At 36.8% G+C, this 26,657-nt stretch overlaps 1 protein-coding gene across 2 annotated transcripts; it reads left to right on the forward strand.

Moving 5' to 3' along the window:
- Positions 1-1,344: 1,344 nt before the first annotated feature.
- On the forward strand, positions 1,345-26,657 carry LOC131727306 (WD repeat-containing protein 35-like; the record flags this gene model as incomplete). Of its 2 annotated transcripts, XM_059018820.1 has the most annotated exon segments (22): positions 1,345-1,416; positions 1,635-1,727; positions 2,174-2,302; positions 2,980-3,113; positions 3,521-3,686; positions 5,408-5,553; positions 5,803-5,928; positions 9,792-9,977; positions 10,198-10,230; positions 11,350-11,410; positions 12,681-12,825; positions 13,295-13,364; positions 13,782-13,835; positions 14,223-14,332; positions 14,524-14,734; positions 14,858-14,938; positions 15,106-15,242; positions 20,760-20,963; positions 22,310-22,456; positions 22,814-22,946; positions 23,391-23,501; positions 26,351-26,657. In XM_059018820.1, coding segments are annotated over 22 exon segments (2,792 nt in total), but the record flags the coding sequence as incomplete, so codon positions are not given.

Consider the following 26,657-nt stretch of genomic DNA (forward strand, 5'->3'; position numbering starts at 1 on the left):
GGTCGTGGGTTCAATCCCAGGTGGAGGACACTGCTGCTGTACCCTTGAGCAAGGTACTTTACCTAGATTGCTCCTGTAAAAAAATCCAACTGTATAAATGGGTAATTGTGTGTAAAAATAATATGATGTCTTGTAACAATGGTAAGTCGCCCTGGATAAGGGCGTCTGCTAAGAAATAAATAATAATAAAATAATAATTGGGTGGTATGATGTGCCAGAAACACAAAAAGAATTGCAAAGGATCAGGGGGTAAATGGAGCAGTGTAGCCTGGGTATGAATTAGGGTGGATTATTATTCATAATTCAATTTCTTATTATTATTCAAATTCTATGTATTTTTATGTATATTTATGGTAAGGCAATTTTATTTTTATGTTAAAAGTGCTCCCGGCTATAATGCTTTGCCACCCAGCTATACAGAATTCCTGGGGAAAGACCTGAATCTGGACTGTGTAATATGGCCTATAGTTCTGAACATGCGTATGAGGTTTTAACAGCCGATACACTCACCAACAGAAACTTTAAGAACATATCAGTGTACTCAATAGGAGTTTCTCGTGACAGTGCTAAACACACAGGGATGTTGGCTACATTTCCCAGTGATGCGTATGTAGACCTTACATAGGTACAATATGTCAGTCATAATGAAAGTAAGAACTAGCACCATCTAGTGGACACCTACTGTGGATCAAGTTTCCTTTTGTATTGCTTTTGAATGTACCAGGCAGTTGTACTATAGATTTCTTGCCTGAAACCTTGCAAGCTTTCTATTATTTATTTTTAAATAACGGCTACTTATTTTATCTTTTTGGCAAGAAACTATATCTGCACAATAACTGTAGATAAAGCATCCCGTATTGGAAGCCACAAGGTTATTATTATTATTAATGGATCACAGAATTATCACTGACATAAACCCAACAGGATGTTGTTATGTTGTTTTCTTCGCGATTTAGTTCCTGAAAAGAATAGTCGCCGCATTTATTATTGAGCTGTACTTGCCGCGAATGCAAAGCTTGTTTTAACACTGTCTTTATTACACCGGCCAGAGACCCACACTTACAACAGCACTGTCATATTTTCCACATTTTCTTTAAATTCTCATGCCGACCTTTAGTCTGTATTAAGGTTTAACTGAGTTCAGAAACTACTCTTCAGACCTCTAAAACTAGAGAAAGGAAACAATATTTGAGTAACTGTGGTAAGAGCCACTTGGAATGATTTGTAAACACCATTACAGGGTACAATACAAATACAATATAAAAACATGATCCAATTGTAATTTGAAGCTACTTAATAATGCTTATTGTTTTATATTGACTACTAATGTTTTGAAATCTCCAGATGATGCCAAGCTGAAGGGACTGGCAGCTCCCAGCAATCTGTCAATGAATCAGACACTAGAAGGGCATAGTGGTAAGTTATATATGCAATGGAAGTATATTTTTGTCTACCCTGCTTACTGTTGACAGATCTATCATTGATGAAATTTTACTGTGACTATAGTTAAAGGTTTTTACACATTAGACTACAGTCTCTGCATTTCATTTTAAATGGATTATGCACATCTGTTCACAAAGCATAAATCCTACATTAGGTCTGAGTAGTGAACTACCCCATATGTGTTTATACAGGTGCTGTGCAGGTGGTGACTTGGAATGAACAGTACCAGAAACTGACGACAAGTGACCAAAATGGCCTCATTATTGTGTGGATGCTTTATAAAGGTACTGACTGGTGTGGCTTTTGTTCCAGCTAATTACAGGACAGTCCACCTGAATATTATTTTTGTTTTCACAGCGAACCAAAAATATGATCGTCCTGTAATTTTGTATATGAGAAGCAGAGACATTGACATTTATTTAAGTGCAACCATTTGCAACGCAACCACTTACTGTTTTTATTGTAGTATTTTTTATATTTGGGATATTTGTTTCATGCTTGTGACATTTGTGTCACCTTAGTAAAACTGTTTTCGTATTGTTTTGTAAATTAAATTAATTTAAAACAAATTTTCTTAAAGCAGCATTTTCAACACTAACACCATCAACAACGTATACAGTTATTTCATGATGCCCCAGCTGTAACTGCCTCAATCAACTGGTTCCCCTTGCGACTGTAGTTTGAATTGCACTTTTACGGGCATTGTGTTTAGTGATATTTATTTTGACAGGTTCCTGGTATGAGGAGATGATAAACAATAGGAACAAATCAGTTGTTCGAAGCATGAGCTGGAATGCGGATGGGCAGAAGATCTGCATTGTCTATGAAGATGGAGCTGTTATTGTTGGATCAGTAGATGGTAAATATTATGATACAGAGATTGTTGTGGTTTCTATAAAAAAAAAAAAAAAGTGTATTGATTTTTATTTATTACAGTTAAATTCTCTAGCAGTATCTGAGTCATAGATGCTCATTTACTGTGGTATAGAACGGTATTCAAACCATGCTCAGGTTTTTACTAGGTGAGCCAATTGGGAACCTTCAAACTTACATTTGTGCATTCAGTGGATGAAGGTCATGATACCGATGGCCTAAATCTGTACATAAAACATATTTACATATATCAAACTACAGTTTTTCATATATTGTAAATCTGAAAAGGTTATTGAGTGTATCATCATCTGGGGGCATATGGTGGCTGCCTATCTCTGACACATATCTAGAGGACTGTGTATCTAATTATGATTAAGCTTGAAAAGGACATTTATTTTTTTCTTAATTTCTAAAAAGAGTTCCAGTATCTAGGGGTAAGCACTGTATTTCCTTCCATAAGTCCATGTGTCATACAAGGTCAGGACATTCAGAAGTTACAGGGATATGTGGAGGCATCTATTTCTTGTGTTCAGAGCTGTGGTGGGAGGTGTACCGGTACAGTATAACAGTGACATTCTTGTTTGTAAATGATAACAGTAGCCTGTGATTTCTGATTAGACTGAAAATTAAGTCATGCTTTCATGATATATGCTTATTTTATAGGTAACCGGATTTGGGGGAAAGAACTAAAAGGTATCCAACTGTGTCATGTTGCTTGGTCACCTGATAGCAAGATTCTTCTTTTTGGCATGGCTAATGGAGAAATCCATATATATGACAATCAAGGGAATTTCATTGTAAGTCAAATCAAACATTTAAGCTAATAGACTTTACACAACAACATTTGTTCGGTTTAGAATAGCAATAATATCCAGCACAGAATTCATTACCTGTTAGATAATTGACCTTGTCTTTCATTAAGTTTCCTTGGCTTGCGACACCTAACGCTTGTAGTCAGTTTCAACCCTGCGGTGGACATTAATGCTTAATTAAAATATCTGAATGTACAGGTTTGTTATGGTGTCTGTTTCCAGTAAAATTACTGCTGTTGTTATTTTAGTGAAATGTATTACGATTGAACATTAACAATGCTGGTATTCTTTTATAAGATCAACAGGTCTTAGTATATTTTGTGAAAACAGTATTATTTTTAAACTTTGAAATGTACGTTGTGTTATATGTGGTGGTCATGTTTCCTACGCAGGTAAAGATGGCTATGAACTGCTTTGCCAATGTGACGGGTGCAATCAGTATTGCTGGAATACATTGGTATCCTGGAACAGAAGGCTATGTTGAACCAGACTGCCCTTGCTTGGCAATCTGCTTTGATAATGGAAGATGTCAAATAATGCGCCATGAGAATGATGAAAGTAAGTATATGAAACAGATTTTATATATAAATAAACATATATAGATATACAGTTGCAGACAAAAGTATTTGGGCAGTTCTGTTATTTCTAATTGTTCTATTGAAAGATATAAATTAGGGATTCAGCTTTATAATAAAACAACAAAGTATTGCATAACATGCATAAAATGAAAAATAACATGCAAAAACTTATTTCATACTTTGACAAAAGTATGTGGGCAATCAACATATTTCGTATGAAACCCATTAGTTGCTAATTATTGACAATTATCATGATTGAAAGACAGCACCTGATGATAATTATAGAATAAATAAATACATAATCATCAAGTGCTGAAAATAAACTGGAAATCTGTGATTCAGAAAAGCAACAAAAATGGTTAAAACTAAAGAGTACAGCAATGATCTCAAAATTGCAGTGATACAACTAAACGAAAAAGGAGAAACTACCAGAAAAATAGCAGAAAGACTCGGTTTACCGAAAAACACCCTGCCAGCTATTATTTACCTATTTACAAACGCAGGAGAACAGGAACTACTGCAACTAGCTCCAGGTGTGGAAGACTAAAAAATATTTCTGCAAAATCTGGAAGAAGAATCGTTCAAGCAGCCCGGCAAAATCCTCGGATTACTGCAAAAGATTTGATACAAGAATTGAGAGAATATGGTCAAGAAATTCACTAGTGAACAATTAAATGATAACTTAACAAGGTGAATGTCCATGGGCAAAAAACAAGATTGTTAAAAACAATACACAAAAGAAAGCGATTGGAGTTTTCCATTGAATACTTGAAGAAGCCTGATGATTTCTTCAACCAAATTTTATGGTCAGACAAATCCAAAATATAACTTTTCACCAAGAACGCAACGATATGTTTGCAGGAAGAGAGAGAGAGAGAGAGAGAGAGAGAGAGAGAGAGAGAGAGAGAGAGAATAATTTAAAGAAAAGTTCATCATGCCCAGTGTTAGACATGGTGGAGGTTGTGTGATGGTATGGGCTTGTTTTTCTTTCTCAGGCACTGGTGACCTTTGTATTGTAGAAGGATCAATGAATGCTGCATAATATCAAGAAATGTTGCACTCTCATTTGTTACCCAGTGCTAGAAGGCTTATTGGACAGAAGTTTGTATGACCCTGTATAATGACCCTAAGCATTCTGCAAAGTCTAGAAAGGAATTTCTGAAAAAAGGAAGATTACAGTTATGGATTGTCCAGTCCCCAGACTTGAATCCCATTGAGATGTTGTGGATTGACTTGAAGGCTGCTGTTGCAAAAAGGAAACAAAAGTCAATTGCAGAACTCAAAGCTGTATGTCCTAAAGAATGGGCAAAAATATCTACGGAAAGATGCCAGGAACTGGTTTCAAAATACAAAAAATGTCTGCAAGCTGTATGAAATTTGTTTTTGCATATTATTGTTCATTTTATGCATGTTATGTAATATGTTTTATTATAAAGCTGAATCTCTCATTTATATCTTTAAATAGAACAATTAGAAATGTAGAAATCACTTAGTGTTTTTCTCATTCTTTAAAAACTGCCCAAATACTTTTGTCTGCGACTGTGTATGTCCAAAACATTCTGAAATAAAACATGTTTTAATCATTTCAACCTTTTGTGTACATACAGTGCAGTTCTACCTCCTTTAAAAAAATGTTTTAGTGATTGTCATCCACTGCTGCCTCTTCTCTTTGTGTGATTTGTTTAAATAATGTTCCTTTAGGTCCTGTAATGATTGATACTGGAATGACTGTGGTAAGCATCCAGTGGAATTACTGTGGGAGTGTTCTAGCCATGGGAGGCTCGCAGAAGGTAGCATCCCAGGATAAGGATGTCAACGTTGTACAGTTTTACACACCTTTTGGAGAGGTAAGAACTGTTCTTTATGATTCTGTAGAATTTGTATTTACTTCCTCCACTTTAAAATTATTTCTCACATAGCCATTTGCTCTATTCTGGAAATGCTATTCACCTTACTACAGCACTGAGGATTCGTTGTTTTTGTTCATCAAAACACTAATGTCTACTTTTAATGCATGAAATAAACATAAGCTTGCTTGTGTACTATACATTATTTATTGATTCATTAATGTTGTGTTTTTTTGTTTTTTTAAACAGCATTTGCGTACATTAAAGGTCCCTGGTAAACAGATGTCTGCAGTATCATGGGAAGGAGGAGGCCTAAGGATTGCACTAGCTGTAGATTCTTTTATATATTTTGCCAACATCAGACCAGATTACAAGGTGATTTACTTGTTTGACAGCTGGTACAGTAGTGTTTCACAGCAGTATCTGGAACAGGAAAAAAAAAAAAAAACAGTTGTAATTTTAAGCATAACATTATCAGCAGTATGCTGTAAAATCATACAGATAGGATTACGAATATATTTAACAATTTCTATTTGATTTCAGATGGTTAATAACCAAGCCTTTAAAAAGTGTGGGGACATTTTCCTGTTTATTTTTACAACTGTTTTTCAAAAGAAGAAAACATGTAAATTCTCCTTTTAATTAAGATGTGGCAAAACATCAGTCTTACAAGGCCCTTATACTTGTACTATAGAATTAGGTTTAGTTTTCCAGGCTTTATTTTATTTTTTTTTCACTTTGACTCAAGTGAAGCCAGTTCATCCTGCCACCACACTTGACCGTCACAAACATTATGAACCCACCTGACCCCATCTGTATTATGCTGTGTTTCCATATGTGTGAGGCACTGCACAAGTGGTGTCCTCATATCTGCTGCACAAGAACTGCATTTAACTGTGGTGGCAGCATAAATCCAAGTTTGAGTCAAAGTGGAAATGATATGGGATTTGTGAGACTGTTAAACTATTGAGAGCTATGACAATACATTTTACAGCCTTGGTTATTATTACCCATTTAAGGCACTATCAAGTAAATTGTACTAGAATAAGCTTGACATACTGCCAAAGAGAATGAATACATCTCATTAACGGTTTGTTACATTGCTCAGGCAAGTGACACATGTACATTCTACTTTTTCAGCTTTAACATGAAGCAAACAGAATGAATGGGCATATTCTGCTAATGCCATCTCTGGTAGATAGTTTAGAAGTCTACTGTGGCAATTTGTCCTGTCCTAAAAATAACAAATGCACTTCCATTATATCCTTTTAGGACTAACCCATTTCTGAAAAGACTCCAAAAACAACAGTAAAAAAAAAAAAAAAAAAAAAAAAAAATCCTAAGTGAATATGTGAATATCAAGAAAAAGGTACAGTGCCTTGCAAAAGTATTCAGACCCCTGACCAATTCTCTCATATTACTGAATTACAAATGGTACATTGAAATTTCGCTCTGTGTGACATTTTATTTTAAAACACTGAAACTCAAAATCAATTATTGTAAGGTGACATTGGTTTTATGTTGGGAAATATTTTTAAGAAAAATAGAAAACTGAAATATCTTGCTTGCATAAGTATTCAACCCCTGTGCTGTGGAAGCTCCCAGTTTACACCGATGAAAGAAATTGCCCTAACGAGGACACAATTACCTTACCATTGGCCTCCACCTGTGAACCATTAAAGTTGCTGTCGCATTTTCTGGATAAAAAACCCACTGTTGAAGGATCATTGGTCAGGCTGTGAATCTGAAGGAAAATGAAGACCAAAGAGCATTCTACAGAAGTTAGAGATAAAGTAATACAAATGCATAGATTAGGGAAAGGGCACAAAATAATATCCAAGTGTTTGGATATCCCAGTGAGCACAGTTGGATCAATAATCAGGAAGTGGAAGCTACATCACACCACCCAGGCACTGCCAAGAAAAGGCTGTCACTCAAAACTCAGCGCTCAGACAAGAAGGAGACTTGTGAGAGAAGCCACAGAGAGGCCAACAATCACTTTGAAGGAGCTACAGAGTTCAGTGGCTGGGAGTGGAGTAATGGTGCACCAGTCAACCATATCAAGGGCTCTGCATAACACTGGCCTGTATGGGAGGGTGGCAAGAAAGAAGCCGTTACTCAAAAAGTACCATCTGAAAGCACGTCTGGAGTTTGCCAGAAAGCATGAGAGTGACCCAGCTGCGATGTGGGAAAAGGTTTTGTGGTCAGATTAGACCAAGATAGAGCTTTTTGGCCAAAACTCAAAGCGCTATGTGTGGCGCAAACCTAACACTGCCCATGCCTCAAGACACACCATCCTTACAGTGAAGTATGGTGGTGGCAGCATCATGCTGTGGGGATGCTTCTCATCAGCAGGGACTGGGCATCTTGTTAAAATTGAAGGAAGAATGGATGGAGCAAAATACAGGGAAATACTGCAAGAGAACCTCCTTCAGTCCGCTAAAAAACTGAAGCTTGGGAGGAAATTCACCTTTCAGCAGGACAATGATCCCAAGCACAAGACCAAAGCAACATTGGAGTGGCTCAAGAACAAAAAGGTGAATGTCCTACAGTGGCCCAGTCAAAGTCCTGATCTCAATCCCATTGAGAATCTGTGGCACTATTTGAAAAGTGCGGTCCACAAGCGTCATCCAACCAACCTGAACAACCTGGAGCAAATCTGCCAAGAAGAATGGGCCAAAATCACTCCGACACTGTGTGCAAAGCTGGTACATACTTACCCCAAAAGACTTAAAGCTGTTATTGCAGCGAAAGGTGGCTCTACCAAATATTAATATGTGGGGGTTGAATACTTATGCAAGCAAGATATTTCAGTTTTTTATTTTTCTTAAAAAATTTTCCCAACATTAAAACCAATGCCACCTTACAATAATTGATTTTGAGTTTCAGTGTTTTAAAATAAAATATCAAACAGAATGAAATTTCAATGTACCATTTGTAATTCAGTAATATGAGAGAATTGGTCAGGGGTCTGAATACTTTTGCAAGGCACTGTAATTCGAATAAAGTCTTGCAGCACTTAAAATATCCAGCACTATTACTATTTATTTATTTATTTATTTATTTATTTTAACCAGAACTACTCGGAATGTGGCTCCATAGTGCTTTCGTCACTGACACCCACTTCCTTAGAGATTGTTGTAACGTTTCAGGCATTCTAAGTATTGTAACTTGGTGTCTTAAAATATCTCTACGGGATTTTCCCGCACTGAAAGTTGCAGATATGCGGGAGCAACTTGGAAAATGCGCGATTCCCGCAATCCCGTGCTGAAATTCAAGCCCTGATATAATATATATATATATATATATATATATACCTACCTACATACAGTGCTACCCCGTTATAACGCGAACTGTTATAGTGTGGAATCGGTTATAACATGGTAAGGTTGTGGCTCCCATTTCCTCCATAATGCAATTTGACAAGTATAATTTGAAAAACAAGAAAACCTACCACACTGTGTTGTGTTTTATTGGTGTTTTTACATTAAGTTAAAACTGAAACATATAGTACTTATAAAGCTCCTGTGCTTGCACTGTTTTTTTTTTTTCTAAAAGTAAAAACAAACTGTTAATGTTATAAAACAAGTATGAAACAATACAAGTGTGTATAAACGTCCTTGGATCCTGTGTTATTTATTTACCATTTACAATATTTATTATAAAAAATATACAATTTAAATAAGAGTGGTGTAAACTTTAAACTGGTGGAATAGCAGTTTCTATTATACTGTATATATTGTAAAACCCAGGATTTATACTGTTACACAACTGGTCTATGGACCCTGTTATTTGTTTGCGTGTGTGTGAGCATGTGTGTTTGTTAGCTGGGAAGCGGTAAGTTTGCCTCAGCTGGGATTGGTGGGTGGTGGGGACATGAAAGCATATAGGGGGGTGCCCACATCAGCATGGGCAGAGCCAAGTGAGACAAGCTTAATTTGGCTTGTGGATTGTAAATCATTTCAGGAATAAAAATGCCAATATGCGGTATAAGGCGAAACACAAATAACATGGTCTCCTAATAATGGACCCGACAACCACATTTTAATGGGGTAGCACTGTATATACTAGCTGCAGTAATTCATTTTTTGTTTCAATTTAGGCTAGTTACATTTAATACATTACATATATCAGAAAACAGTGGTATATAGTATGTAGTATTATACAACAACAGAGCAATCTGATTCATTAGAAAACTTGTGATGGTTTTTAATAATAAATTATCTTTTTCATTCCAGTGGGGCTATTGCTCCAACACTGTTGTCTATGCACATACCAGACCAGACCGCACAGAGTACTGTGTTGTCTTCTGGGATACCAAGAACAATGAGAAGTATATCAAATACGTCAAGAGCCTAATGTCCATAACCACCTGTGGGGACTTTTGTATACTGGCAACCAAGGCAGATGATTCACATCCTCAGGTAAACTTTCTACTAGAGTAATTAATAGACACATCATTTTAAGATGTATTTTACATAAATAATTTACAGGCCATTAAAACAGACCCCCGTAGACTTGAATACATTATATAGAGTGCTGAATTATTCGATAGCCCATAAATGAATTGTTTCCATTAGTCTTGTTTATAATGTGCTTTATCAATGGTTAACATTTGTACTTGTTTATATATTGCTACCAAAGGAAGACAATGAGGCGGCGTCTGTGAGTGCATCGGTAAAGTATCTTTTAAAGTGAAAATTAGAAGTGTTTGTACTGTAATTGCATGTGGTGGTGGTGAAGAATTATATTTTAAAGTTAACTTTAGGCTTAGTGTTTGGGAATTTAAATTTGATACCTTATTTGTACTATAGGGTTTGTGGTCAATTTATTAGGAAAAGGTTTATTTGTTGTTTCCATGGACAGCCAACTTGAGTCGACGCAAGTGTTCTTGAGTTGGCCTGAATTCTCCCAGAACTCTAGTTGATGGGTAATTCGAGTAAAAGGTGCGTTTCCATGTTTTTCCGAGTTACAAGAGTTCTCATGTGAGTTGGGCAGGTAATACTACCGATTTTCCCCAGAAATACTTGCGAGATAAACGTCAAGATGCAAATTAGTTGCAGACGGTATTATAATGAAATTGTTAATGATTTAAAAGATAAATCCATCTAGATATTTTTTCACATTTGTTTCTTGCAGTACATATACATACATTGCTCTATCACTACATAATCATATATATATATATATATATATATATATATATATATATATATAATGATATTATTGCATCTGACAAAGAAAAGCCTTATACTTGTACTAATGTTTTCAAATCTTTTTATTCAGTAAAAATGGCTGGATGTATAATAAACCCGAATGTATAATTATGTTCCAGCCCCTACAACATTTTTAATTGACATTTAGTGATGTAATTGACAGTTAGTCATGTGCTAATCATTTCCAACAGCAGAACAAATCACACACAAGGATACCTAACACTCTTGTCTGACATACTCCTAAAAATGTAATTTTCATGTACTTTTGAGTCTATGGCAATCACAGATTGATGCGTACATGGTGTAGGTCTATGTGCGCTGGGATAAGAAGACCAACATGTCAGAGACGTGTTACACCAGATTTGTCCTTTTCATATGCCAGTTCTCCTGTTTAGTTGTGGTTAGAGAGGTTGATAAAAGGAAGGCTGTGGTGTGAGTTTATTGTCCTAACACCACTATGACAACTTCTCTGAACATAAAATAAAATAATTATGCTGTGTCAGTAGTTTCTTTAGTGTTCGCATTTACATGTCTGTGTTTATAAATTAATAAAATAGGTATTTTATCTATTGTCTTATAGTATATGCTTGTCCTTTGTAATTCTATTGGAACTCCTTTGGACTCAAAATACATTGATATTGGTAAGTAAGATGAGTATATGTTTTTATTTTTTTTAATTACATTTTTTTTTAATTCGAAAACTTTCTAAAGTGGATTTGCAAAATGTCTGCTGTTGATTTTGTCCATAGTATTCTTAGTATTTGTGCTACCCATGTCCATGAACATTCAATTTATTAAAATAAGTTTATAAAAATAATTTAGAAATGTAAATTAGTTGTCATGTTTAATATGTTTTAGAAATATTATTCATGACCTGTCCCAACAATAAATTTCTGATCAATAATATGATAAATATTTAACATAAACATTTGCTTGGATATTTTCCTCATGGTAGGCAGCCGGTTAGTATCCACATAGTAAACTTTTCTAATGTTTTTTAGTAGCATACAGCGTTAATATAGGTTTCCAAAATGATTAGTCATATTTTAGATTGAGGAGGTTATGGTATATTCACAGACAATTAATTAATACAGTTGTAACACAAAGTGCATTGCACTTTTTTTTCTCAGAGTTTTTCAATGCATTCTTTAATTTATGTTCCCTGTAGGGACAAGTGATCTTCTGTAATGCCCACCAATGCAGGCAGATCATCATTTATCTTTGGAAAGTTAAACATTTAATACTTTTGCCATCGTAGAAATGCAAACAGCTAGGGTTAGCAGTGTTTGCATTCTCTGACTGAATGAGCGTTGTAGTCTCCCTGGCTTAAATTGCAACAGTCAGGCCTTTCATCAACCTATAGCAAACACAGCCATGACGGAACATCAGTATGTGCTATAGACATCCTGCAAAATTCCTTTTCAGTATGGTACACCAGGGTCTATGATGTAGTACAAATGTGTCTCGTTACACAGTGCTGGAAGTGAAAGCAAGCTATATATTTTAAGGCTTTCAACTGAAGCTCTTGCAGAAGTGTATTTGTATGAGTGTATGTTAAATATATACCTTCCTAAACCACTTCCCAAAAAGGTTTAATCTTGTCATAACTGCTATATTAGAGATGTGAATTACTTTCCATTGTCATTTGGATTAAATTATTTTCACTGGTAAACAGTAATTGTAAATGCATAGTACATGTCATTGTTCCACAGTTATACATCATGTAATAACTTGCATGGTAAAGCTTTTGATAATAGAAAGAAAGAGTTTATTCAGTTTGAAAACACATTCTTTGAGTATCTTAACAGCACAGAAAATATTGTCCTCCACTATGTTTGCACAAGAGCTGAGAACATTAAGTTTGTTGTGTGCTTTTGTGGACCTTATTAGAACTACTTGTTTTTATTGCAGATCCACTGTTTGTGACAATGACCAAGACCCATGTGATTGCGGCCTCCAAAGAAGCCTTCTATACTTGGCAGTACCGGGTGGCAAAGAAACTAACAGCAATGGAGATCAATCAGGTTTCAAGGACAAGAAAAGAAGGCAGAGAAAGGTTATTACAATATTTGCTTTTAAAAAGGAAATAGCCCTACTATTGCTTATTGCTAGTCTGACTCAATTCTCCTTATTGGGCTGGCTATAGTTGTTGAGGTACTCAAGTAAGGCTAAATCCATACAATCTCTGAGCTTATTGAACCTGTTTTGACCCTGCTTAGTTCACCTTATTGTTTCAGTTCTACTTTAACAGTTCTTAAGTTATTTAGTGAGTCATCTGTTCTTCTTAAAACTAATAAACATGAAAGATGACATTTTCCATCTGTCAAATCTGTGTGAAATGTTATACTGAAACACTTAGACCACTGTTTTGATAACATCCAGACAGTCAAAAATGAAGAACATGCTGCTGCTGAATTGGCTCAGAAACCTTTGTTCTACCAAATATATTTCTGTCCCCTTGCCCATTAAAAGACTTGTTGTTCTGAGCCTAAAAATTAAACAGACCTCTCCTAATTTCCCTGCAGGGTTTATCATATTGATGATACCCCTACCGGAGCTGCTGATGGAATGCCTGACTTCACAAAAGCCTTCACTGTGAGTGCTGTCGCGCAAGTGTTACCCCAGTGGGTCATGTTACAAATGTGTCTAAATCAGCTTCTTGAACTACTTTTGCATATGAGGAAAGCTAATTTATATTTTTAAAGAGGAGACAATTGCTGCATATCAGGTATGCCAAGATTTAGTAATAAAAATGTCTGGGCACAGCTGCCAACAAATCATACATCCTTAGTCATTCTACATTTATTTCCACTGTATCTGATGGTGGGTAGTGTATGTATATGTGTATATAGCTTGAGACAATGCAGAATTAATTCTGATGTCTGTGTTTAGAAGATTAACAAAACCTGAAATGAATAAAAAATACCCTTTTTTTCTGTCCTTACCGACTTTTTAACTTGCGTTGCTGTGAATCCAAATATGTTAATTAAACATGCATGTATTTTATCTTAGGCTACGAGAGATTCTATTTGCTGCATCACAGCCACTGACAAGACTCTGATAGTGGTATGTATTAAACAGTGTTTAATGAATTGTGGTGTCGTTTGATACCTATAATACATTGTAGACCTGGACAATGTGTCAGTTGGTAAATGCTATTTGTTGTCTGACCCTACTAATGATGTTAGCAGTGTAAAAGTCTCAATGCAATGTGAATAATTCAAATGTGCGAGGCACTACTTTTTATCTTTAACTTCAAAACTGCTCTCATCTTTCATTGCGACTTTACTGAATTAGATATATGATGGTTACCAAAAGTAATTCATTTTATGCATCAGGGTTCTACAGTCTTCCCTGTTATTTGTTTTCTATGCATAGTAACTGATAACTGATGTCTCGATACAACCCTTCACCTTCACTATGCTAAAACCAATGTGTTTGATCTTTTCTCAGGGCCGTGAATCTGGCACTCTCCAAAGATACAGTCTGCCTAATGTTGGCTTGGTCCAGAAATATGTCTTAAACTGCAGGGCCTATCAGCTCTCACTTAATTGCAATTCCAGGTTAGTTACATGATTATGTGGCCTGTTCATTTTACCAGAAATACCATACAGTTCTGCAAATAGCGTGTTATCTAGAAAACTAAATTGTGTTCAAAATAACTGAAATATTCTTTGCATAGAAAGGTTTTAAAACAGAAATAATAGTAAAACGGAATTATTATCAATATTTGTTGTGTGTTCTTTATTTACAGCCGTCTTGCCATCATTGATATCACAGGAGTTCTGACATTTTTTGATATTGAAGCCCGTGTGACAGACGGCTCAGTGCATTCAACAGTGGGTGAGCTGCTGAAGTTTGAGCGCAAAGATGTGTGGGATATGAAGTGGGCCAATGATAATCCAGATCTCTTTGCAATGATGGAGAAGACCAGAATGTATGTCTTTAGAAACTTGGACCCTGAGGTAAGATATTTCAAATAACTTGCTCGTTATATTATTTTTTTAAAACAAACTTTGTATTTGTTACTGGTGATAGGTGTGATATTTTTTAAGATTTTTAAACTGTCCCGTTTCATGAATTTCTAGGAACCTATCCAGACTTCTGGGTACATATGCAACTTTGAAGACTTAGAAATAAAGTCTGTTCTGCTGGATGAAATCCTAAAGGTAACATATGAAATCACAAAAGTATTAAAGCGTAATAATAAGGGTATCAAAATAGTACACATATATTCAAAAAAGAAGTCCTCTGTTCTACAAGTACACTACCTTTGCAATAGTAATAAATGGTATATCAAACATGTCTCTAATAATGACTGTCCTGTCTCTTGCAGGAACCTGACATACCCAATAAAGATTATCTCATCAATTTTGAGATCCGGTCTCTACGTGATAGTCGGGCACTTATTGAGAAGGTTGGAATTGAGGATGCATCCCAGTTTATTGAAGATAACCCACATCCTAGACTATGGTAATTGTAATTTAAAATGAAATCCACTTGAAACACATTTAAGACCCACAAGTATAAATACAGATTTTCTAAGGCAGTCATTAATTTGACTGTTGAATGACTCTGAAATCTTTAAATTGAATAGACCTGTATAAATTCCCCTGGTCCTGCTCTGTAATAAATGTCTGTTCAGGGCAAGGAGACAAGAGCTTGATTGAAAACCATGAATTAAATTGTCGGTTGTCAGCAGAAGAGTACCATTATCTTACTGACTCATTGCACTTGGTTTTGTAAATTCTGGGTGAATTACTTTTAACTTGCAATTAAAAGGCTAATTACAGTTAACTATATTCAGTTTCAAATGTGTAAGCTGCCATTGGAGAATATTACGTAACATGGTGAGGTTTGACATGTGAAACACACACTTACTTACAAATCACAACTTACTGATTGGTTACGGTTTCTTTAAGTTCACTTCCTAAGAAAGCCACAGGAGAGGCACACTTTTTTTTTTTTTTTTTTACTTTTTAAAAAAATTTAGTAATCGCTAATTATTTTATTATTTTCTCCCAAATTGGCTATCCAATTATTTTTTAGGCTCAGCTCACCGCTATCATCCCCACGCTGACTCGGGAGCAGCGAAGATGAGCACATGCTGTCCTCCGAAGGGTGTGCCATCAGCCAACCGCTTTTTTTTCACACTGCAGACTTACCGTGCAGCCGCCTCAGAGCTACAGCGTCGGAGGACAACGCAGCTCTGGGCAGCTTACAGGCAAGCCCGCAGGTGCCCGGCCAGACTACAGGGGTTGCTGGTGCACGGTGAGCCGAGGGCACCCTGGCCGACCTAAGCCCTCCCCGGGCGGTGCTCGGCCAATTGTGCGCAGCCACTTGGGACCTCCCGTCTACGGTTGGCAATAGAATAGCCTGGACTCGGAGTGCCTTTACCAGATGTGCCACTCGGGAGCCCTGGAGATGCACACTCTTAACGGCTGATGTGTTTCTGTCACAATCCTATAGATTACTTGTGAAAAAATTATAGATTCACATTTTTCACATTTGAATGTGAACTTTGTACAGGGCTAGCTCTCTGACTGTACAATTGGCAGACATGACATAACAGTGTAAATTTGAGATTGTCTTTCATAAAATTTGTAGGAAGTTTGTATTGCCGCTCCAGTAATTAAACGTACAGGTAAAGTGTACTACATATGTGATCTAATATGTAAACTCATAAGAGAAAAGAATGGTGTCAAAACCTATGCGATTTTATATTTGAGAAAGGAAGCCTAATAAAATCAAACTTCTTTTTGGCAAAATCAAGTAAAGACAGACTGGTGCAGCAGGACTGCTTGAAGACTGTTCATCGCCCCCTGTGCTAGTGTCATGCTCTGTGGCAGGGGTAGAGGAAATTTATTGACTTGTTTTGGAACTACTGAAATGATTGATGCCCCTGCGTGGACTTAAACTCCCTGTGTCAGTTCTCACAGCAGAAGGGGGAATTTGGGACTTTTTCAGGTTCTGGCTGAGACCTCCCTTTGGTGCAGTGTAAGCCACTGAGAGAAGGCTGATACTGTCTGAAGAGGCAAAAATAAGCTAGCGACACCAACTTAAAAAAATATTGACACTTGCCATTTTCAGAAGATTAGCAGATAAAAGTAATAATTGGAAAAAAATTAACCATTAGTAGAGGACTTTTAATGGCTAAAAAGCAATGACTTTAAATTATTACTCTAGTTATTTATGCACCTATTTTACATTTTGATATTAGGTTACATAATTCTATATTTTTTTTAATCAATCTGATTGTTCTGTTTAAAAACTGCCTCTTATTGGGTAAGGTCACGGACTGCGATTGACGGGACTGTTCAAATTTGTTTAGTTTTAATAGCTCTTTTTGTAATACATTACATTCGTGTTTTTGTTTTTTCCCCCCAGTTTATACTGTTGTACTCCTTTATAAGAAAGTGTTCCATTGAACTACTTTCCATGCCTTAGATGGGTGGAAACATCAGGCAGTAAAGGATTTCTGGAAACAAAACGTTTCTTATAATAGGTTGGAGGTGGATCAAAGGTCACAAAGATCAGTGCTTCTGATCTCGTCGATGAACTTCAGCTTCTCTATTAACTTTGTGTGAAATGTTCACTAACATTGTATATAAATAGTACCAGACAGTCAATGGTAAACAGCAATGCCATTCCGTTTGTGCAGCTTTGAACTGTGAAGTGTACAGCATATCCGCTTGCAATCACAAATACTATCCATACTTTTTACAGCTATTTTCATGTTTTAACTGCTGTACTACAGGGCTTGTGTTGCATGCAACATGACGGTACAAACCAGGGTATAGGAAAGCCAGGGTAGAGATTAAAACTTGGTAAATCTAATTTAGTTGCGTTCTCGTGGTTTCAGCTGGTCAAGTCCTAAATCAGATTTTTGAACGTTTTCACTAATTGGGTTATCAGGATCCAATACTTTTCAATGTGCCTTATACCCTATAGGATGAGACACTAATAACACTATGTAACACAATTTTTGTTCCTGGGTAGTAAGTGTTATTTCCTAATTGCTTATGCCTCAAAAGTATAGAAAATTGCTATTATTCCCCACAAACTTTTGTGACCAGGACAGTGATGTTTTGAAATTTACCTATTTCCAATGAGAAAACGGGCGAATTTGTGTCTTTTCGTTCACATAAAGTCAGAAAAAAACAACATATGAATCCAAATTATTATACTAAAGTAATACAAAAATGACTACAAAAGATTTAGAAGTGAGTAGTTTTTCGAGATTTACGATTATACTGTAAATCACTTTCACGAATCAGCCCCCAAATGTAGTCTCCCATCATGTTCTCGTTATACTGTCCTTGGTAGCGGCGTTCAAAGTCCAGTATATCCTGGTGGAAGCGCTCGCCTTGCTCCTTCGAGTACGCTCCCATGTTCTCCTTGAATTTATCAAGATGAGCATCAAGGATATGGACTTTGAGGGACATCCTACAGCCCATTGTGCCGTAGTTCTTCACCTCAACCAGTCTCTTTTTTTTTTTTTTTTTTTTTTTTTAATAAATTTAGTCGTCGGCAATTATTTTTACCCCGGTTTTCACCCCAATTTAGCATGCCCAATTATTATCTGTATCCCCGGCTCACCGCTCGCAACCCCCCCGCCGACTCAGGAAACGGAGGCTGGAACACGCGTCCTCCGAAACGTGCTCCTTCCAAGCCGTCATTTTTCGCACTGCAGATCCACAGCAATGCTACCAGACCTATAGTGCCGGAGGACAACACAGATCTGGCGGCTCCGCTGCAGAGCCACAGGCGCCCTATCGGCCACAGGGGTCGCTGATGCGCGGTGAGCCGTGGATTCCCCTGCCGACCTAAGCCCTCCCTACCCGGGCAGCTTTTTAAAAAAAAGTAGTGAGCTTCTTGGGGAATTCATTGCACTCCAGGATCTTCTTTATCTGTGGTCCGATGAAGACACCGGCTTTGACCTTTGCCTCAGACAGCTTGGGGAAGAAGTCTTGAAGGTACTTGAAGGCTGCCGACTCCTTATCTAGAGCTCTGACAAATTGTTTCATAAGGCCCAATTTGATGTACAGTGGTGGCATCAGCACCTTACGGGGGTCCACCAGTGGCTCCCACTTGACGTTGTTCCTCCCCACAGAGAACTCGGTCCACTGTGGCCAGTCCCGCCTGTGGTAGTGCGCCTTGGTGTCCCTGCTGTCCCAAAGGCAAAGATAGCAGGGAAACTTGGTAAAACCGCCTTAGAGACCCATCAGGAATGCCACCATTTTGAAGTCTCCTATGACCTTGATGCCATCTCAGAAAAATGCAGATATGTATCCACTTAGGCAGCTGGAACTAAACTGAACTGGTGGGCTTAAGGCCCCTGTATTTATACTACTATTTATATTACTGGAAAGTTCTAGAAAGTTCTAGAAGTTACTCCAAGTTTACTCAGCACTGAATCTATCTGGAATGTTCTGGAAAATAGGTACATTTCAAAATATCACTGTCCTGGTCACAAAAGCAAAGTTTGTGGGGAATAATAGCCATTTTCTATACTTTTGAGGCATAAGCAATTAGGAAATAACACTTACTACCCAGGAACCAAAAAAAAAAAAAAAAATTGTTACACGGTGTAATTAGTGTATATGCTCAATATAGTGCTCAGTGTTGACTGTCTGCCCATATTCATACTGGCGCCCATATTAACCTGGCCAAAGTTTAATAAGCACCCACGCTCTCCAAAGCCCATCCATCCCCCCCCCCTTAATTTTCTTTCAATATCAAAGTCAAAAACTTTTTTTTCTTATACAAAATGAAACAATAAGTATTATTGACATATATTTTGCTAACTGTTTATTTCTAATAAAATAACTTTTTTTAAAAAGTATTTTGCCATGGTGAATCAAGCCCACAAGCAACCTTGTCTTCTACGGTATGTAAAAAAACGTTCCCTTTTGATGGTGAAAACAACAGGTGCTAGAGGGTTTAAGCTCAAAGGAAAGAGGGTTTGGGGAATGAAGTAACCCCCGCTGTGTATATTTTGTGATTATAGCAGATGTACAAACTTAAGCAAATTGTTAGTTATTTTATGACACTGCATTACAAAAAAAAAAGAGTATTCTATTAAATTCGGTAATTCCCCCCTTCCACTTCGTTTGCAGCTCACAGACAAGCTTCCGGCAGTGTCCTTTAATTTACCATTTCGACAGTGTTTCATTTCAACCATGCCTTGTAATACCTCATTTATTTTAAATGCCTAATGACAAATGCTGCATTATGACAAATAAGTAATAATGCAATCAATATTAATTTCAAAGGGACATGTTTGTTATACAGTACTTGCAGCACTTTTAATAATAAAACAGCGAGCTTAGCTAGAATCCCACACTGCATCAATAAAGTATAAAGTACACTGCTCTATTGTGTCTTGAAAGCGATTTAATCAAGAAACAAAATCTACATTTAAAGCTGAGTGCATGTATTGTGCATCTTACTTAAGTGTAATCCTGTATTTTTACTTGACTTATGCCGGAGTGTATACGACAGAAATATCAATAACAATTTGCTTATACAACCACACTAGTGACTAGGAAATTCTCTTTTGATGCTGAGGTAGCCTACAAAAAGGGTTTTGAGCATTTTAAATCCAGCGCTTAACACTGCGGTGTTCTGTCTTCACTTCAATATAAACTACTGTCACCAGCCAACACCTGCAATAAACTTGGAATGCTTAAAAGGTTTGCTAATATTGCTATGAACATGTTCAACAGAGCAGTTTCCTAATTAAAACATAAAACGTAAAGAGAAGATTGAGAAAACAAGCACCCGGGTGCTATTTCGAGTAGATACGGTATTTCAGCACAAGTATAACCGAGATATTATTCTTAATGAATTACAATACAAGTAGGCATACATGTTGATAAAACGAACTAAAGCACTGCATTAGCAACATTACAATTTGGATAGGAAGTTCTGTATTACTCTGCTTCTGTCAGAACTATGTATTTATTAAAAAATCTTGTCTTTCTTTAGGCGCTTACTGGCTGAAGCGGCTCTTGTGAAGTTGGACCTTAAGACAGCTGAGCAGGCATTTGTGCGCTGTAAAACCTACCAGGGCATTGAGTTTGTGAAACGTCTCAGTAACCTACAGAGCGAGTCCATGAAGCAAGCTGAGGTTGCAGCTTATTTTGGGAGGTTTGAGGAAGCTGAAAGAATGTATTTGGATATGGACAGGAGGCAAGTGTGTTGTCTATTAGTTGTTTTTCAAGACAGATGGAATATATAGCTTCTTCTCTGGCTACTAGTTGCTGTTCTATTATGAATAAATCAATACACTAGTAATATCTACTCCTGCAGTTTCATCTTCTTTTATTCTTCTATATAAACTCTTTTTATTTTAGTGCCGGGACAAATATCCAAATATTCCAACAAATATTTTTTGACATGTATTCAGATAGAAAAATCAGATCAGATGTTCGTATTTGCTAGAAATGACAAAAATACCTTACACTTTTATTTACTGCCTCACCAGAAGTTGCGCGACAGTTTCAAAAATGGCAAATGAAAAAGAGCTCTGTGTGATATGTGATATTTAATATATATATAAAAAAAACACAGGATCAACACAGCAGCTCTTGAGCCTATATTCCAAAGTTTTAGACAGCAAAAAGTAAACAAACCAGATTATGCGCGCGCACGCATAGTGATCTCTATGGAAAGCCATCTGGGACAAAAACACGTTGTGGTGCTTTAGAGTGAGTCAGAATCTCATGGGAATGTCATTCTGAAATACCTTGCTTAAACAGTGCCCAACTTGCTGGAAGTGTGTAGTGATTTTTATATAGATTGTATATATTATATATGTTTTGTTGCGACTTTCTGTTATGTGGAATGTAATAAACAAGAACTAAAATTAGTTTTTTTCCCCTTCATTTTACAACGCCATTTCCACATTTGTTTTATTTGAAATGTTTAAAGTTATTTTCAGTTTTTGTTTGCTTGTTCAGCTACAAAAAGGCACAAGTAAACCTCATGTTATTACTTTATGAAAACGTGTCGATGGCCACTGTTTACTGTGAAGAAACGGCAATGGCAAGGAATAAAAAAAAAAAGGAAAAAAAGAAATAAAATGCAGTGTCAACGTTATGTACTATTTATTTTGGGAATAAACAAACGTTTAACTTGAACTGCTATTCGGCATCCTTTGTTTTGTAGTTAATTCACTGGGTTAAAGTAAGGCCTACACAGCGTATTCTTTAGTCCTGGGATATTTTTACATTACATATTGTAACGTCTTGCTGTAAAGGCACACACATAAGGGCCACGCCCCCCTGCTGCTATACTGTCTCTGCCTGCCTTCCAAGAAATATGACTTTATACTTTTTGAAAACGAACGAATATCCAAACAAATATTTAAATTATGAGCGAATATTTGAACATGAAAATCCTGTGTTCGTCCCAGCACTATTTTATTTATTGTTTTAGTGTGGACTAGCCTTGCTTAGCCTAGACTATGCTTTTAAAACCCCCATGTGGGTCAGAAATGTGCTCTTTTAACAGGAATTGTTTTCATCTGTTTGCAGAGACCTTGCAATCAGTCTGAGAATAAAGCTAGGGGATTGGTTCCGGGTACTCCAGCTACTGAAAACAGGCTCTGGTGATGCTGATGATACCCTTCTTGAACAAGCGTACAATGCCATTGGGGACTACTTTGCTGATAGACAAAAGTGGTAGGTTTGTTCATTCAAGGATGGCTTTACATTATTGGTCTGTGCTTCAAACATTAACTTTCCTTAACAACAATCTGTCTGACCAACTTTTTTTCCTTTTTGTATGTATTATGTCACAAAACACTTTTCTGTAGTACTGTACATCATCCATGCCTTTAAACACCCAATCATAAAAACTATAAGGCAAAACAATACCATGTTTAACCATATGTTATGGGAAATGTAAATGTTTTGTGTTTTATACTTTCAGTATTTTAGAACAGTATGTTATTAGCCTTTTAAACAGAGGTACTTACTGACAGTAGTTTTTCTGATGTGTATTTGATTGTACCTATTATCACTGTGATGTGCTTCTAGGGTGAATGCTGTTCAGTATTACCTGCAAGGCCGAAACCAGGAACGCCTGGCTGAATGTTACTATATGCTTGAGGATTATGATGGATTGGAAAGACTTGCAAATTCCCTTCCAGAAAATCACAAATTGCTCCCTGTAAGTAATTTGACATACACACTGTTGCATGAAAAACAATATTCACAGGGACATTAGTGATTTATTTCATACTGCTGGTTTGCACTTCCATTCAAGTCTGCTAACGTTTTTTTTTTTGCTGTTTTGATTCTTGAATATGTAGTTTGCAGTCACTTGTAAAACAATAATAAACGTGTCTAGTCACCAAGCCAGAGATGAATTCACATGTGTGTGAGTTTAGAGGGTCACTGCACACTGCTGGTATGGGTTATTCCCTGAACCGGAGGCTGAGCAGCAAAAGTATGTGTGGCTTGTCATCACACAGTGTTTGTAACCCACCGTTTTATTCCCATTGTCCCGTCTCAAAAATCAAGTGTTGGGTTTCCTCTTATTTGTTAACATAGCTTTTTTAATACAGTACTTCTCTAGTAACACTTGCATTTCAATTTTGTTTTGTATTTATAGGATATTGGCCACATGTTTGTGACTGTAGGCATGTGTGAACAGGCAGTGAGTGCATATCTGAAATGCAACAAACCTAAAGCTGCTGTTGATGCCTGTGTGCATCTTAATCAGGTAAAAGTTGGCGTGTGTGTGTGTGTATGTATATATGTATATATATATATATATATGTATATATGTATGTATGTGTGTGTGTGTGTATATATATATATATACAGTGCCTATAGAAAGTCTACACCCCCTTTAAAATTTTTCACCTTTTGTTGCCTTATAGCCTGGAATTAAAATGCATTAAAATAGTTGTTTTTTTTTCATTTATGTACACATCCTACCCCACAACTTCCAAGTGAAAAAAATATTCTAGAAATTTGTAGAAAATTAATTAAAAATAAAAACTGAAATAGCTTGGTTCGATAAGTTTCCACCCCCCCATGTAATAGCAATCCTAAATTAGCTCAGGTGTAACCAATCGCCTTCCAAATCACACAAGAAGTTAAGTTCAGGATAAATTCAGCAGTTCCTGTAGGTTCCCTCTGCTGGGTAGTGCATTTCAAAGCAAAGACTCAACCATGAGTACCAAGGCGCTTTCTAAAGAACTCCGGGACAAAGTTGTTGAAAGGCACAGATCAGGAGATGGGTATAAAAAATATCAAAGGCCTTGAATATCCCTTGGAGCACGGTCAAGACGATTATTAAGAAGTGGAAGGTGTACGGCACCACAAAGACCCTGCCTAGATCAGGCCGTCCCTCCAAACTGGATGACCGAGCAAGAATGAGACTGATCAGAGAGGCTACCAAGAGGCCAATGGCAACTTTGCAAGAGCTACAGGCTTTCATGGCCAAGACTGGTCAAAGTGTGCATGTGACAACAATATCCCAAGCACTCCACAAATCTGGCCTGTATGGTAGGGTGGCAAGGAGGAAGCCATTACTCAAGAAAGCCCACCTTGAATCCCGTTTGAAGTATGCAAAAAACACTCAGGAGATTCTGTAGCCATGTGGCAAAAAGGTTTGTGGTCTGACGAAACTAAAATTGAACTTTTTGGCCTAAATGCAAAGCGTTATGTTTGGCACAAACCCAACACAGCGCATCACCCAAATAACACCATCCCTACTGAGAAGCACGGTGGTGGCAGCATCATGTTATGGGGATGTTTCTCATCGGCAGGGACTGGGGCACTTAGAAGGGAAAATGAATGGAGCAAAGTACAGAGAAGTCCTTGAGGAAAACCTGCTGTCTTCTGCAAGAAAGATGCAGTAAAAAATGCATAATACATGAAATACAAGGCTAGGATGTAAAAAGAAATCTTTCCCAACCCTGTAGTTGAACTTGTGTTTAGTCTAGGTCTCCAATTGGAGGCTTTTGTTTTATTTTGTTTATTTTTGTTGAGTAAAAGTGTGCAACCGCGCTGAAACTTACAGTTCTTGTGTTTGGGTCACAAATTAAAATGTGGACTGGGACGCTTTGCTATATCTATCTATCTATATATATCTATCTATCTCTCTCTCTCTCTCTCTCTCTCTCTCTCTCTCTCTCTCTCTCTCTCTCTCTCTCTATATATATATATATATATATATATATATATATTAAAAAATCACTTTTTTGTTAATTTTTTTTTGTTAAATATTAAACTGTAAATGCTAAATCATGTCACTAAGGTCATGCTAATAATAAGAGTAATTGCTACTGGTACATACTGTAAAGCAGCAGTGGCGGGTTAATTGTTACGGTTACCTAAAATAATAGACAACAGTAATTACTGTCTGTCAGAAAATACAGTGCTTAGGGATTATAAATAGAGGACTCTTTATAGCTGTAAGCAGTTTTCTCCAACGTGACCAAGATCATTTTGATATGTAAATGGTCACAAGGTTGTACGGTGGCTTTAAAATCTATAGTCCGATATGACCAGCAACATTTTAGTATTTGGTCACAAGGTTGTCCGGCGGCAGTGTAAAGGTCCCTCATATACCTTTAGAATGTTCAGCAGCCAATTGGAAAAATCCTCTTTCACATTTCCATGTATAAGAAAGTTGCTTCAATGTGGCATTCTCTGTTCCACGTTCAATCATCCCTGGGCTTCACTTTTCCTCAGGAACTATTCTCTAGTTTCACTGTTCATGCAGTATAATGCTGATATTTTAACAGTATGCCAGCGTCCGTTGCTGTAATTTCACATTATTCCCATTGCTTTCTTTACCGGGCTGCAGACGAGTCGATCCATCAAGCCCTTCATGGATAGCCAAATTTTTCTAGATTCAAACCTACATGGAACAGGAGCTTTAATGTAATCTGGCTGTCTGGAAAAGTCTGTCGGGGACTAAATAAACAAAACAAATCATTAATATTGTGATGAGTTATGAGACATGCAGATAGCAATAGTCAATATTCAGAAAGACAAGTATTACTTCAGAATTGTGCCTCTTCAGAATATATTGGAAGTGCCAATGGTGGGGATGACATTTCTGTTTACACCAGAACATTTAATTCTTTCTGTTTAAAAATCTTTTCTTCAGGGAGGCTAATAAACACTTGGGTGGTCCTACTCTGTTTATAACAAGCTGGTTCTAGTCAGGAATGACTCCATGCAAGGCTCATTTAAAATTGTTGTATGTTTAGATTAGTTATGTACCCCAGTGCTTTAAGGGTGTGTCGGAAGTAAAATCTATTACTCAAAAATCAAGTTAGCCAACACATGTGTTTATAGCTGTTAGCTGGTTTTCATAAGTGATTTTGCACAAAAATGGCATTCTTGTGCTAGGTATAAAATAAATATCATTGTACTAATATCCATTCAGCAAATACTAAAATATAAGTGATATTTAAGAAATGAAATACAAAGAGCTAATGTTTTTTTTTTTTTCGGCTTCAGTTTTAAACTCTTGTGTTCCAGTGAGCTGAATTATCAAAAATTGCAATACCCACCATGCAAAGGCGCTAACCTGTACTGTCTTTATTGTAGTGGAATAAAGGTGTTGAGCTGGCGAAGAACCACAACATGAAAGAGATTGGATCCCTTTTATCAAAATATGCATCCCATCTATTAGAGAAGAATAAAACCCTGGATGCTATTGAGCTGTACAGAAAAGCCCATTATTTCCTCGATGCAGCCAAACTGATGTTCAAGGTACTTCTGTTTTGGTTGTGGTTTTGGGTAGCCAATGGTTATGAAACTCCACTTGACCTTGCTATGTTTTTATTATGACATGGGTTTACAACAAACTTCACAGTGCTGTGACAGTGAGTGTCAATTTTGCTAATTAAGGAGG

Source organism: Acipenser ruthenus, unplaced genomic scaffold (assembly GCF_902713425.1).
Source record: "Acipenser ruthenus unplaced genomic scaffold, fAciRut3.2 maternal haplotype, whole genome shotgun sequence".
Taxonomy (NCBI): domain Eukaryota; kingdom Metazoa; phylum Chordata; class Actinopteri; order Acipenseriformes; family Acipenseridae; genus Acipenser; species Acipenser ruthenus.